The sequence below is a fragment of the Falco cherrug genome, chromosome 15, assembly GCF_023634085.1.
Source record: "Falco cherrug isolate bFalChe1 chromosome 15, bFalChe1.pri, whole genome shotgun sequence".
NCBI classification, from domain to species: Eukaryota; Metazoa; Chordata; class Aves; order Falconiformes; family Falconidae; genus Falco; species Falco cherrug.
The window spans coordinates 16930651-16945357 of NC_073711.1; the positions used below are offsets into that span (position 1 = coordinate 16930651).

A 14707-nucleotide genomic window follows, 5' to 3' on the forward strand; every position below is an offset into this window, starting at 1 on the left:
TAATTATTAGCTAAGCCCAGCCAGTGGGCAGAAAGCAAAGCATAAAGAAGTGGGGGAAAGCACAGCAGGGCCATGGGTGCAGCTGGAGTGGTCAGCAGCCTTGCCACATTGTCCCATCTACCAGGCTCTCCTCCAGGTCTTCCTGCTGCCTGGAAAGCTTGATGATGAGCCAGAGAGGGCTCAGCAGTGTTTTTAGCACTGACCAAGAAATGCTCTTCACATCCCTCTTCTTGAAAAGAGCAGTAGTCTCTCCCCTACCCCCTGAATTTCAGCCCACACAGTTACATTTTGATAGTGATAACAGGCATCAGGAAAGAATCTGACTGTGCAAAGCAACGTCAGTATGAGGAGATGGGACCAGCTGTGCCACAGTGTAGGTGTATGCCCACAGGCACTCGCTGAAACATTTCTTCATCTCTTCCTGGCACCATACAAACCATCACCAACTTTTGCAAAGCTCTGACAAGCACACCCTCCCTCCCTCCATCCTTCAAGCTCAGAAGGACACATGCCATGGAGAGAACTGCTGGTGGCCACACTGGCAGCTGCAGGTTCCCTGAACAAGCACCATCACAGGGAAGTGGGCTGCAGACAAGCAAAACTCACACATGCTTCTGCATCATCAGTTTGCAAGAAATGCAGTCGTAGCCCAGGCTGAGGCACCACGAAAACACTCGTGGAAGCAGGAACCAGGTTTTGCTTAACCTGGCCGTCCCGAGACAGCTCCTCTGGAAACCTGAGAAGAAGGATGTGCTTAAATGCAAAGCCTGGCTGTATCACCCAGTTGGCTCCAGCCCTTCCTGCAGGAAATTATACTGATACCATTGACTTTCTGTGTCAACGGACAGAAGACATCTCCCCAGGGCAGCTGTTGTTGCATCACTTTGTGCTTCTTGGTGCGTTTGGAGCTCCAGCATTTTCCAAAAAACTCAATTTGTGGGAGGGTGCCACTCACCACCATCTCACTTTTGAGGACATCTCCTCAAGGCAAGCACCACGGCTGGGCACCTGCCAGCAGTTCAGAGATGCCAGGACCAGCCTGGGCAGAGCTGCACCTCGCCCTGCTGACAGCAGGCAGTGCCACCAAGGGCCATACCTCCCAGAGACCTTCTTCCCTTGCTGGTTATCCAGCTATTGGGCTGTAGACAAACAGCAGGAGGAGAACGATGGAAAAAGGACCTTTGTCCACCTGGCCCACCCCCGGTATGCACCCCCTGCTACTGCCACTACTTTTCACGTGTGGCAGGAGCAGCCCAGCCCATCACCCCATGGCACAGAATAGCCATTAATTAATATATTTTGGTTTGTCTTTGATCCCATAGATCTCAAGATCCCATTTCTGAGATGTTTCTAGCTTTGAGATAGACCATTTTTAACACTGAGTAGTTGCTGCTCACCTTCTAAAGAAGATAAAAGTCGTATTCCTGGTTGGTGCAGACCGGGATTATATATTGGTTGGTGTAGGAATTAGCTGCTTTACAGTCATGAACACACTAGGATCAGGGGACTTGATTTCGAAATATATTTGAATTGCCTGTAGCACTCTCTCTGGAGATCACTGTATTAGGGGAAAGTGCGTTAGATCAACCAAACCAGTTTCTTGCAGCTTGCTCCCAGGGAAAGTTTCATTCAGCTGCCCAGCAGCACCAGCCAGGCCAGTTCTGCCTTTGGACTTGTCTCGCCGGCTGTCTTCTCCGGCTGTGGGTGTCACACGGGACACGCTGTGTCCCTGCAGGACATGCTGGTGCCCATGCCGAGGAGCCGCATGGCCCAGCCGCAGGGAGCACCAGAGGGAGCTGGCTGTTGGCCATGCCAGACGCCCCCAGACCCACTCAGTTCCCACTCCCCACGCGATTTCAGAGCCGTGGCAATCGAGGCTTAGCCCCAGCACAGCCATGGACTGGGATGCTAGCTGTTTGGGAGGGCTTGGCCTCCCCCAAGACCCGGTGGGCATGCGAAAAGCAGCCATTAGAGGGGATAAACTTTTGATGTTTCTCTCCCCATGGTCCTGCGGACATCTGTGACCTGGTGGCAGGAGCCTGGCTGGCAGCCCGGCCACCACAGGGGCACGCATGGCCCCGACCCACCCCAGGAGAAGGGGCTCCACTGCAGGCATGGGTCCTCCCGCACTGCCCACAGCATCTGCACTGCAGGCATCTCCACCAGAGACAAGGGTTTACGAAAAGTGCTGCATTTACGGACCAGTATTGATTTGTGCTCTTGTCATTTACAATTTATTTACGATTAATTCCTAATCACTGACATTTGAATGTGGCAGAGTTAGAACTTCACAGCAGACTGGCAAAGCAGAGTAGCCAGAGTTTCTCTGCTTTTCCCTTTTCAGCCCTGCCAAGGAAACGCCTTTAATGTTTTTTCTTCCCCTGGATTACAAAGGCATCGCCTGTTAATCAGTAATCATGGGAGCAGAGACGACACATGCTTTGCTGCTGACCTCAGTTCACGTCCTAACGCTGTTGCAGCTGTGAAAGGAAAATTGCTGCACTCCTGATTTCATGCGAAGTGTTTCCAGGGCTGACGGGTGGCTTCCCTACACGTGCACCCAGCTGGAGCCGGGCAGCATGAGCCCTTCGGCACAGCCCAGCCCCCACAACAGCATGGCTCTGTGGTGGTGTGGGCCACAGGCAGGTTGTGTTGGGATGTGGGTGCTGCTCCTTCTCCCATCTCAGAGCTGAGCTGAGCACAGGTCAGGGACTGCCCGGGGCTGCAGGGGACCAGGCTGTCAGTGACACAGGAGGATTCTGCATCACCTGCAGGGCACTGCTGTCCCTCCTGGAAGGATGGCAGGCTCAGGAGGAACAGTCCTGGGGAAGGAACGTCCAGCAGCCTCTACCACCAGCTGCCGTTGAGCTAAGCCTTCACCAAGGGCTGCAAGGATGCCAGACAACACAGGCATCACCCTCCTCCACCATGTGAGAGGGCCCCCGACAGCCCTGCTAGATGTGGCTGGCAGCTGGGTAAAGCTCTTGTGCAGACCATCCATGACTACCCTCCCACCTTCACCAGCAGGAAGGGAGACTTGTCCAGGCAGCAGCCAGGGACTGACCTGCAAAGACAGCTTTGTCTGGGCATAGGTCAATTCAAGAGACAGGCTTTTCCCCTGGGATATTTGCTCTGATCTTCCTCTCTTCCGCAGACGTGGACAGGTTCAGACTGAGTCTTCCACAGAATATTAACACGGGGTCGGCAAGTGGCCGACTGTTCCCTTTTCAGATGGGTTTGCAGCCCGGCTGCCACAGAGGCATCTTACAAAGGGACTTTTGGCTTGCTCCAGTGGATCCCCGGTTTTCAAGCCATGCAGAGGACAATGATGCTGTTTATGCCTCAGGACCCGTGGCTGAGGATTGCCAACCCTGGCCAAGCACACCAGAAGCTCTGCACGCACATGGGTCCCACTGCCACTGCAGTCTGGGCTCCCCTGGAACCACACATCCCCTGGGATGTACCTTCCCTGCTCAGGGGGCAATGGCAGATGACTGCTTCCTCTGCTCCTGCCTCACCTTCAGAGCCAGCATCGCCCGGCGGTACAAGTCTGGGAGGAAGGGAAGCGGTCAGGCATTAACACAGGGGCCAGCTCCAGGGCTCACCTGGCAGCCTGCACTAAGTGAGGGCTGCAAGGACACCCCAGCCTCCAGCACAGTGCGCTCACATGGCCACCCTGCATCCCACCTGAAGGCAGAGGCAGCAGCATCCGCCTCCCCAACAGCCCCCACCTCGCCCTGCAGTGGCACTTGCTTGTGCCCGTGTCCCCACATCAAGCACCCCACGGCCAAGGGCTCCTGCACAGCTCACACCTGGATGCCAGCAGGCCAGACCTGCCGGTGCTTTTCAGCAAAATCTGTCCTGGGAAATACCAACCAAAGGTGCTTGAGACCTCCTCACGCTGCTGCTCTGCAGCAGGTTCCTGCGACTTGATTTTATTCTTGATTTTCTTCTTCTTTTTCTTTTTCATGCCCTGCACTGGATGGAGAAATGCAAAATTTCAGGCACCACATCTAGGCAAGGATGCTTTTGTCACCAAACCAGCTGAGAGGCCTGCTGCTGGCGGATCCGCAGTCCTCCATCACCTCCGTGCATCAGCCCCTGTGGCGATGCTCAGAGGTGTCTCTCCTCTTCCCCAGTCGGACGCCTGCGGTCCCGCTCCGCACCCAGCCGGTCTGCAAGCAAAGCTAGTGGAGGTGGCGGGGACCACCGGTCCAGCCTGCTGCCGGGTCCCAAACCCACCCTGTAGGGTGGCTCTGGGGGTCCTGATGTGTGGTGTGCTGGCCACCCCCTCTCACCTGGGTGGGGGGCAGCCATCCTGGTGGCTGTGGGCTCCTCCTGCCCAACACTGTTGTGGGGCAGCAGCCCTCTGGCAGCACTTGCTTGGCTGTCGCCCCCTCCTCTGGGTCCCTCCGGCCCCTCATCTGGGCTTGGCTGCCCCAAGCCCTTCTTCTTCACCTTCACCTTCCTCTTCCTCCTGCCGGGGCCCTTGGTGCTCTCCTCCTGGGCAGGGTGAGGGGGGTGAGGGGAAGGTGCCGGACCCCCGCTCCCAAACCGCCCCATCCCGGGGGCGCTCACTCACCGGGGGCGGGAGGCGGCGGCCGGGCCGCAGCGGCCGGTCCTCCCCCGTCTTCCCCGCGCCGCCTCGGGCATCCTCCGCGGGGAGCGGCGGGTCCCTGCCGGGGCGAGAGCGCGGCGGGGGGTCGGGGCGAGCGCGGCAGGACGGGGACGGGGAGGGGGACGGGGACAGGCCCCCAGGGAGACCCGCACCCACCTGCGGGCGGGCGGGCGGCCGCGGGCGGCCCTGGGGCCGGGACCGGGCGGCGTGGCGGCGGCGGGGGCGGCGGGGGCGGCGCGGAGCAGCCAGCGCAGCCCCTGCAGGGTGGCGCGGCCCGGGCCGGCGGGGGGGCCGCGCTTGGCGGCGCAGGGCTCCTGCGGGAGGGGGCAGCGTCAGCCCCGGCGGCGAGCGGAGGGCAGCGGGGCGGGGGCGGGGGGCAGCCCCGCACTCACGATGCGGCAGGGCGAGCGGTTCTCGTTGACCAGCCGCTCCAGGGACAGGCGCTCGATCAGCTCGCAGGGCAGCAGCGCGGCCGCCGCGTCCTGCTTGTTGGCCAGCCTGGGGCACGGCGGAGCGGAGGGCGGCCGTCACCCCGGCCTCTGGGTGCCTCGCCGCACCACGGCGGCGGAGGCTGGATGCTTTCTCCCACCTTGGCTGGGATCAGAGGAAGCATTGCCCCGAACCCCCTCCCCAGCCTCTCCCCAGGGATGTTCCCAGCTCCCGAGCACCGCTTGGGTCCCCTTGTCCCAGCACCCCTGGGCACCACGTCCCCACAGCAGCATGGCCGCGCACCCCACAGTAACGGGATCCCACTGCCCCTCACCCCAAACCCTACAGGTCGCATCCTGGGGACTTGGCCTTACAGTAAGAGGGGCTTCCCGGAGACATCAGGATGGCTCAGGACGCGGCTCAGGACCTTGCGGGCCTCCTCTATCCGCGCCAGGTCACTGGAGTCCAGGACGAAGAGGAGCCCGTGTGCTGTGCTGTAGTGGCTGCGCCAGGCGCTGCGGGAGCGCTGGCCCCCGGGCAGATCCACCAGTGTCACCTCGAACCTGTCCACCCGCAGGCAGGTCTGGCCGGGCTGCGCCGCGGGCAGCACTTCACCGGCCAGCGCTGCGTGCGGGGAGAGAGCAGAGCTGGCACACAGAGCCCGGGAGCATCCCTGTGGCATGTGCCCCGCCACCTCCAGCCACAGCCCTGCTCCCACTGCCAGGGCCGCCCGCACACTTCTTCCAGCACAGCAGCTGTATTCCAAGGGTCTCGGTCCATCAAGGCTCGGGCACTTGGTTGCAAAGGACTGTAAAGCTGCTGCTTCCAGCCAAGGCTGGCTGCAGGGCCATGCTGCTCCTCACCTCTCTCTAAGTCCATGATGACAGAGGTTTTCCCCGCATTGTCCAGCCCCAAGACAAGTAAGGTCACCTTCCTGGGGAGTGACAACAGCAGATGAGCATCCCAGAGGAAGGCTGTGCTCCCTGGGGAGTGGTGACCGCTGCTGGCCCCAGGGCCCCTGGGCAAGGGCCCCTGCCCATGGCAGCTGTATTTCAGCCAGGAGAGGGGCAGGATGGTGACACAGGCTCTGGCTGAGCTGAGGGTGAGGGCAGGGACAGTCACTGCTTTCTGGGGAGGGCAAGCATGGGCACCAGGAGCCACCCTGGCTCTGGTGCCTTCAAGCCACACTGCAGAGCCTTCAACGTGCTTCCTATGGCAAGGATCTCTTTTCACATCTTAAAGGATTAAGCAATGATATGCACAGGGCAATATGATTGTTCCTTACATGCAGTTAATGATTACTCTTGGCGTCCTTCCTTGTCAGTGAGCTGTGGGTATACACAGCTAGGGAGAGGCAGCAAGGACATTTTATGAGCTTCTATCTGGACTCAGGAGGTTATTCCTGTTGCTAAACAGTACTATTTGGTCTCCAGTGATGTGCTCCACCTGAGCCATGTGCAGAACGCTTTCCGGGTGGTTGACAAGCCACAGTAGTAATTGCAGTGTTGTTTTCTTCCTCAAAAATGCAGACCACACGTGGGTGGCATGGCTCCACCTCCAGCGGTACAGCAAAGTGTCCTCGCTGGTGGGAGAGGACCATAAACCCCCTCACTGCCCATAGTGCCTGCCCGGGCTGGTGCAGGGCCATCCCCAGGGACTTAACCCAGATCTCCTGACACATGCAAACATGGCAAGTGTTTCAGTTCATCCTCCCCAGCTTTTTTGGGGAACCGCTGACTTCGCACAGGGGGAGCATTCCCCACATGGGCACCCCTGCCCACCGTGCTGCCCTGCCTGCCCAGCTGCTGCCTGCTGGGGGGACAGCAAGGACACACATGTGCATTACTCTGCAGTTTGGGGACGGTTCCTGCGATGGGCACCACTCTTGCAGTGTTACTGCAATGGGGCCCTCGCTGATAAACGCACAGGTAAATGTTGTGCCTCCCAGGGAGCCCTGAGGAGCCGGCACAGGGACCTACCTGATGGGTTCTTGTATGGCCTTCAGCCACGACCAGCAGTGAGAGAAGAGGTGGAACATGCTCGGCAGCCGGGTGCGGAGGGATGGCCTCTCTTCGACACCTACGAAGCAAACACCCCGACGTGTCCCCGTGCTTTGTCCTCCTACCTGTGCTTTCTCCCCATGGTGGGGAGCATCTCACCACAGTGTGCCCCTTCCCATGGCCCAGCACTGCTACCTCCAGCCTGGTACGCACAAACCAAGCCTGGGAATAAATCCCAGCCCCCTGGACAATATTCCACGGGCACAGACCCCACAGCCAGACCCTGCCCTGGCAGCCCCTTCTTGCATCTCAGAAGTGCCAGTCAGCCTCTCACCCGCTTGTCCCCACTGTGCGGCCCCTGCTTACATCCCTTTTGCATAGCAGCTGCTTAAATCTAATCCGGATTTAAATTACTTACTCCTCACAGTCTCCCTAATCCTGGTGGGTCGGCCCAGGCCGGTGGCTGCTGGGACTTGGAGTGCCGCGGGGCTGCCCACCACACTGGGCGGCACGGCACTGTGCTGCCTTACCCGCATGGCGCTAGGCAGCCTCGCACCTCCAGCACTGGTTTAAATGGCTTGTGGTGGGGACATTGCCTGACAGCCCACATGGGGTTTCCAGCTGAATTAGTGTCTCCTCTAACGAACATGTCCCTGGCTCCTTGCTGCCTAATCCCTGCATGGATGTTTCTCTGCAGCCCCTGCAAGGAGCAGCCTCTGCAGGGAGCAGCCCCTGCACGGCTCCACTGCCTGCCCGGGGTCCCCTCTGTGCTGGCCTGGGGGACATCACTGCTCCCTACTTGCATTTCACGCCCTAAGGAGGCACCCCCTGAGCAGCAGCAGGTGATGTGCTGCTTGGAATAGAGATACCAACCAGCCCGAGCAGGCGCCTGGCTGGGAGCAGGGAGGTGGTGGGGACCCTCGGACAATGGGGCAGGCAGTGAAGCCAAAAAAGACCCAACTCCTTGATCTGCAAGCACAAAGCTCTTATCTTGCTCCTCAGGTTTCCTGCCGCTCTCCCCAGCCAGGGCAGCCCTCCCTGGCACGCTGCCGCTGTTGTGTGCAGAGGGGAGGCCTCATGGGGGTGTCTGAGCTGTGGGAGCTTTGGCAGGGGCGGGGGTGGGGTGGCATGGGGTGCAGAGGGACGAGGACATGAGACACTCCAAAAGCCACACTGGGGAGCAAACAGGGATCCCACTGGCTCACCTCAGTCCACGTTAAACCAGCCAACACCAGCAGCACTACATTGACCAGCTAAGCCTCAGCCATAAGCCAAGGATGCTGAGACGCTGCCAGGTGTCCCCCAGCTCTGGGGTGGCCTCAGGGGTGTAAGCCCAGGCTGGGCATGGCCCCCTGCCCCAGCCCTGCATGCTGCCAGGAAGCTCAGTTCCCACCCCTGGGCGAGGGAGCCACCCCAGAGCCGCACTGTGGGCAGGGAGCCGCGCGGGGTTAATGACTGATGAAGTATCCGTACTGGTGTCACGGCTATGTGCAACAATATTTGGGATGACTGTTCATGCCCGTGCTGCTGATGGCGGGGCAGTGGCTGCACCTCAGCTGCCTTAGCCTGGCCGAGGGATGGAGCCCTGTCCTCAGCCTGATGGCCTTTCCCCGTTGCCCCCGTGCTGGCAGTATGCTGGGACCAGCGACAGCACCAGGTTTGCAGGCAGCATGGGGCTGGGAAGCCTTTTGCAGAATGAGCCATACCAGGCTTGAAATGACTTGCTGGAAGTGCCAGCACCTGCCCCTGTGCCTAGGGGTGGCACTGCCAGCGGACGCAAGGCTGGGACAGGGAGATGCACGACCACCGGTGCTATAAATAGGGAAGCACCGTGTGGCAGGCAGCCCTGGAGGCATTGGCACGGCCTCCCCTGCCACTGATGGATTTCCAGAGGTCTCTGAGCACTTGAGGCTCTGCTGCTTTTAACACAAGTGTCCAAAATCCCTGGCCAAACTGGCGCTGGGGACTGGGAAACCCGTCAGAAGCCTGAGGCAGCTCCATGTCACCCCTCCCGATGCACACACACACGGCTCAATGGCTGGGAAAACCGCAAAATCCACCCCAGATCTGGGGAAACACACACTCGACTCTGGAGAGGCGGTGTGAGGGCCAAGCCCCGACTGACAGATATTTTGCTGGGCCTGGGCTCGGAGTGCAGAGCAGATGAGTGGCCCCTCGCTCGTGCAGCCAGCCGGGGTGCAGCTGGAGCCCCTCTGCCAGCGCTGTGGGTACCCCCCCAGGTAGTGCCAGTGGGGACCCGCAGCCGCCGTCCGGGTTTCCTTGGTGACTGTTGCCAGGTGAGAAACTCTAAGGCAGAATTTATTATCTTGGCGGATAACCAGAGATGTTCCTCACCGGAGCTGTTACCGGACCGTGCCCCGGCACCGTGCAGGGCTGGACCCTCTGGTGCCACCGGTGCCAGTGGGAGTCCCTGAGGGAGGGCTGAGCCCAGGGCACCAGGGCTGCTCAGCCCCTGGCATCGCTTCTTGGAAGGCAGCACGTGTTTTGGGGCTATTTCTGCCCACCGGAGTGTCGCAGGCGAAGGAAGAAGGCGAAACCACAGGGACCGTGGAGAAGTGCAGATGGATGCAGGCTGGCGGGCTGCCCTGCCTTGGCTGCCCTAGACCCCGTGAGTATGCGCCTGAGCCAGCATCAGGCACACTGGGAACCCTGCCTTGGACCCCCCAGGGTGAAGAGCAGAGTTGGGGGGGCAGCAGTGGCAGGGCTGGGGCGCTTGCACATGGGGAGTGACAGCTTGCAAGGGAAAGCAGTGGGCAATGCAGAGCTATAGGGGCTGCCTATAGCATTTACCGAGAGCCTTGACCTGGGATAGCACCAAAACCGAAGTGACGACAAGGAACAAAAAATCCAGGTGGAAATATTTGCAAGCTCTTCTGCTTTGCTTGGGACTGTGTCGACTCTGCCCAGAAAGGCATCCATGGCGGGGGAAGACATGCACGGGCTTTGGGGAGGGACTCATCTTTCTATTTAATGCATTGGCTGGCAGCAGCACACCAAGGCAGTAGATGTGCAAATAGCTGCATCGTCCCTTTAAATCTCAGCACGGCTCTGGCAGCTAACGATAACCCGGGATCATGCGAGCTCCTAAATCCCAAGAGCTAATTACAGGCGAACACCCTGCGGTCAGGCTGGAAATGCAAGATAATTACAGCCTGTGCCACAGCGACCTGTTGGTGATGAATTGGGGCACCACGGATGTTTGCTGGTAGGCTGGTGTGGCAGCAGGGGGTGAGGCCAGTTTGTACCACGACACTTTGTGCCAGCACAGAGGCCGTGGTGCAGACCAGCCGCATTCCCCTCCACCAGGCCAGCGACCATTTTGCAAAGCTATTTTAGGCAAGGGAGGTTGTTTTTCCGGAGAACTCTTCGCTCCCCTGCCGTCAGTACCACCACCCTGCGGTGGATGCAGAGGCAGCGGAGGAAGCGTGCGGAGAGCTGGTTGCTTTTCACCCAATTTCTGGCCCGCTGTTTTCCAGCCAGAGCACACAGGAATTCCCAGGAGGGGCTTGGATTTGAGTGCAAGCTCATCTGCTGGGGTTTGCTCCTCTGCCTGCTGCGTGGGGAAGCTGCCAGCTTGCTCCTGCAGCGTGCACGCAGCTCGGTGATGCCCCTGTGATGGCTACGAGCCTTACCTGGGCTCCTACAGTGGTTTTGCTGAGAGCATTACAGTACTCTTGCTGCTTTCCCGCAGCAAAGCATGGGGGAAAGGAGACTGTAAACCATGCCAGGGCGCCTGGGCATGCGCAGTCGCAGCGTGGCTGGGTTAGCACGCTGCCAGGGCTGTATACTGTTACAGCAGGTGGGACTGGGGGAATCAGTTAATTAAAAGTAATTTTAACCCTTCCTGCCTGGTTTAGTGTTACAGCATCACCCGCTGCCTGAGCTGGGACTGTAGCCAGAGAGGCATGACTTCAAAATGTGTAATTATCGCAAAGACCTATAAATGCACCTGAGGAAGGTAACTCTGTTTTCTTGTTAATGAATTTAGGCCGTGAGGCAGCAGCAGCGGGGGCCGTGCTGGAGGAGCACAGCCATGCCCGCTCAGCAGGCAGCACCCCGGCTCTGGTAGCACCGAGCTTGCTGGCGGTCTCAGCACGGCCTCCAGCCGGCAGTGAAATTTAGAGGGATGAGGTCCTCAGGACAGACATGAGTTTTTCTCCCAGCAGGATAAGAGAATGAAGCTGGACGAGGAACTGGAGCGGTAAGAGCAGTCGCATGATGAAGCGAATGGAAAAAATATTTCCCCAAGCAAAAACTATTCCACAGACTGCTGGGGCAGGAAAAAATACAGCTGAGTTACTGAGAAAACAATGTTAAGTCCAAACAGTTCAGGCTGTGAAAACCAGTCATTTGCAAAGCTATTTCCAAACTAAGTAAAAAGTTCCCGGCTCACAGATGCCTGGGAACCCCCCAGCACTGCCTGCCAGGCTGAGGAACTTTTTGTGATTTCCACTTCATCCAGCACACGGGGTATTTTGGGGATCAACGCATCCCCACCATCGCTCCATGTGGCACCAGCTGAATAAATATTTAATCCCCAGCACAGCGCGTGTTCCTGAGGAGGTTTCAGATCTGAAAGGGCAGTGGGGGGGCAGCATGGCTGTCCCTGCACCCCAGCAGCTGCCATCACCTCTGTGTGCAGGGCTATATTTGGGAAGCCGGCGGTGTGTGCTTGGCTGTCCCAGCAAGTGCACTGGGAGCGATGTCTGCTCCGGGTCCTAGTGTGGTGGCAGTGCCCCGGCGAGAGGAAAGGAGAGCTTGCAGGAGCCTGCCAGCAGCTCTCCCAAGCTGGGCTCTTTAAGGGCTCTGGCAAGCAGCTCCCTGCCATTTCTAAACAAACAGCTTTTCTCTTTTCCTTTTACAGGAGCTGAGCCACCAGGCAGGCATGTGTAAAGCAGACATGGCTATTTTCAGAGTGAGAGCCGGTGAGGGAGCCGGTTCCCACCCCACATACAGCCCAGGCTCTCACACACAAATGCCCTCATGCATCTGCAGGCGTGCAAGAGGCTGGAAAAACTGCCCAGCAAACCCTGAGTTTCACACAGCAGGCAGCCACCGCTGCCACAGCCCTGTGTTCAAAGTACATGGTGTGAACACAGGGATGAAACACCTAATGAAAGCTGGGATTAAGAAAATAATGAAGTTAGAATGCTCTCCAGGACAGGGCAGGCATTTGTGGGAGCCAGGGAACTGACATCTGTACACGGTGGCAGGACTCAGGCTGGTGCCTTGGGCATCCCTGGGTGGAGGGAGACTCCTGGACGCTGGTGCCTGCAGCAAGGCACAGGGCAGGGACTTGGGCAGCACTGTGCCACCCTGGGGCAGGGAAAAAAGGTGCTTTCTCTTTCCCTTTGCCTTTCTTTCCTGTTCCAGCTCCTGACAGTGAGGTCTGCAAAACATATGAGCTGCTAGGTGCTGCTGTAACAGAACTACGTAACATCGATGCAACTTGTCTAAACCCCACCACTTTCCTAAGTGGTCCTAGAAATGCCAGCACTGTCCCCCTCTGTTTAGCACCTCCGGTTATATCTGGATGGGCACTTCCATGGTGCTTTGCCATCATATTGGAGGTCACTTCACCCCACCCAGCCTAGAGGTTGCTCTGCTCCCAGCAGCACTGACAGAGAGGGCTGACCAGCACCTGCCCGCTCTGCTGGCCCAGGATCTGGCCACTGCACATGGGAATGCCTGAGGAGGATGTCCCCAGTGCCTGGGCAGCCCCTCCTGGCTCACCGCGGCTCTGGATCAGCTGGCAGCGCTGTGACGGCAGTGTCACAGGGTGTCTGGCAGCCCAAGCCGTGCTGGGTTTGCAGGCAGCGGCGCAGGCGTCGAGCCGGCAGGTACAGGGCGTGGCGGAGGCAGCGGGGGCAGGATCGCTCGCTGATGCTATCTGTGGCACGGATTGCTTTTATGGTCTGCTGTTTACAGCTCTGAGCTGTAGACTGGTGGGGTTAGGCTTGAGGGGTGACTCACAGCATGAACCAGAAAACAGCCCACTGCCCCTCCATGCTTGGGTCAGAAAATGGGGTAATAACTGATGTGGGAAACACTGTGAAGCTTCATCCCTCCATTCCCCTGACAGCTGCCAGCACTCTGGGATGCAGGACTGGAATTCTTGACTGCTTAAACAATTGCTCTTAAGTATTTCATCACGAAGCAGAGGAAGATGAAATTAAAAATACGATGAGTCGAAGCCCAGGCATTGCTCAGCCGAGGGCTTGGTGACCTGCCAGACTCCTGAGGGATGCTTTTAATTTGGATAAGTGGAAGTTGCATAAATAGTATAAATTGTACGTTGCTCTTGCTGCTAATACAGAGGTGTGGGCGCAGTTGGCAGTGCCGAACGATGCGCTGTTGCTGGCTGAGCACCCAGCCAGGCACAGCTGTTGCCTGCGCGCAGCTCCCACCCTGAGCGTCCACAGGAGCCACTCGGCTGGCCGTCAGGCTCCTTCGCTTGGACACTGCTCCCTTCGCCCTCTGCCCTGCTGGGTTTTTTTTGGAGCGGCTGTTTTCCAAAATCAGCTTGAAAATATGTAACTATCATACCAGAGCTGAGTGGTCACATGTAGGTCTCCTGTCCCTGCCGGTCAGGCCAGTCCCTATGAGCTCATGGCGTTTGCGGTTTCCCAAAGCAGCTGTTCAGCGTTGGAAGGAAAAGCGCTGAGCAGCTGCAGGGACTGGGATTGCTTCTGTGCGGGAGCTGCTGTCAGGAGAGACGTGGCCTCCAAGGTCTCAGGCGGTTTTATTCCCAGCTCTGCTGCTGATAAGCCCAATAGCCCTGGTAACGCTTCCAGCCGGTAAAATGGGGGAAACTCATGTGTGGGCTTTGGGAGGTTTCATGCTTTTGTCTTGCACGGGGCTGGGCAAGCGATGGACACAGCATCCCTGCCGTTAGCGTGGGCATCTCCTTGTGAGTTGGCCTGGCTGCCGAGGGGTGAACACTGAGCGCCTTTGAAAAGTTACCTAAGACTTCCCTGTCTGCCTAAACCTCAGACACTCCTTGCCTTGTCCCATCCCTCCCAGCCAGCCAGCGTGTGCCCAGGCTGGACTGAGTAACTGGCAGGCAGCATGTGCTCAGGCAGGGCAGCGTGTGCATCGCTGCGCTGCAGCTGCATGGGCTCACACCACCGCTCACGGGGGAAAGGCCGGTGGGGCTGGTGGTGGGGTCCACCACGCCTGCCAGGCAGAGCGGGGACCCCCACGGCCATCGGTGTGGGGAGCAGCCCAGCCAGCCCTGTGTTCCCGCTGCTGCGATGGTGGCCGAGGTGTGGAGCTCAGCTGGCCTCTCCGGGCCCAGACCATGGGTGGGACAGAGAGGAGGGGATGTGGGGCTGAGCAGCGGGTTCAGTGGTGGGATGTTTGGCTCTGTCAGCGAGTCCATATACCCCACCACCTTGAAGGTGGGGCCTTGAAGGCAATGGGAAAAGCACCTTGTTGCTCAGCTGTAGGCCGAGGTGGTCTGCACTACCTCCCACCTGGAGGCAAAAGCATCCAGGATGCAGGAACCACATCTGCCCCACAACATCCCACCCAGATCTCGAGGCCAGCCCAGCAGACACACACCAGACACCCACCAGACCTGAAGGGGTGCCTGTGCCAGAGCTTGGCTTTCAAAATACCAAATGCCCCCTGCTTGGCA

The 14707-nt window shown here is 58.8% G+C and overlaps 1 protein-coding gene across 6 annotated transcripts; it reads right to left on the bottom strand.

Moving 5' to 3' along the window:
• Positions 1 to 2211: 2211 nt before the first annotated feature.
• On the bottom strand, positions 2212 to 7429 carry ARL13A (ADP ribosylation factor like GTPase 13A). 6 transcript variants are annotated; one of them, XM_055727848.1, is made up of 10 exons: positions 7027 to 7412; positions 5911 to 5981; positions 5422 to 5671; positions 5011 to 5116; positions 4775 to 4932; positions 4583 to 4676; positions 4299 to 4503; positions 3877 to 3978; positions 3465 to 3550; positions 2212 to 3064 (listed from the first exon to the last, which is right to left on the bottom strand). In XM_055727848.1, the coding sequence occupies exons 1-9, from the start codon at positions 7083 to 7085 to the stop codon at positions 3474 to 3476; spliced, it is 1122 nt and encodes a 373-aa protein (XP_055583823.1). In that variant the 5' UTR covers positions 7086 to 7412; the 3' UTR covers positions 2212 to 3064; positions 3465 to 3473. The 6 variants fall into 6 exon arrangements, 5 of the variants coding, with proteins under 5 accessions (XP_055583823.1, XP_055583822.1, XP_055583821.1 ...); XM_055727847.1 differs by having other exon boundaries at positions 2212 to 3550; XM_055727846.1 differs by lacking the exons at positions 2212 to 3064; positions 3465 to 3550 and having other exon boundaries at positions 3558 to 3978; positions 7027 to 7126; positions 7382 to 7429.
• Between the last annotated feature and the right edge of the window lie 7278 nt (positions 7430 to 14707).

Excerpts from the sequence above, each read along its gene's own strand:
- ARL13A (XM_055727846.1), bottom strand. The coding sequence starts at position 7,085 with ATGTTCCACCTCTTCTCTCACTGCTGGTCGTGGCTGAAGGCCATACAA. Across the intron at positions 4,677-4,774 it reads GGCCGCCCGCCCGCCCGCAG|GGACCCGCCGCTCCCCGCGG; the intron begins GTGGGTGCGGGT and ends TCGCCCCGGCAG. Across the intron at positions 4,504-4,582 it reads GCCGCCGCCTCCCGCCCCCG|GAGGAGAGCACCAAGGGCCC; the intron begins GTGAGTGAGCGC and ends CACCCTGCCCAG.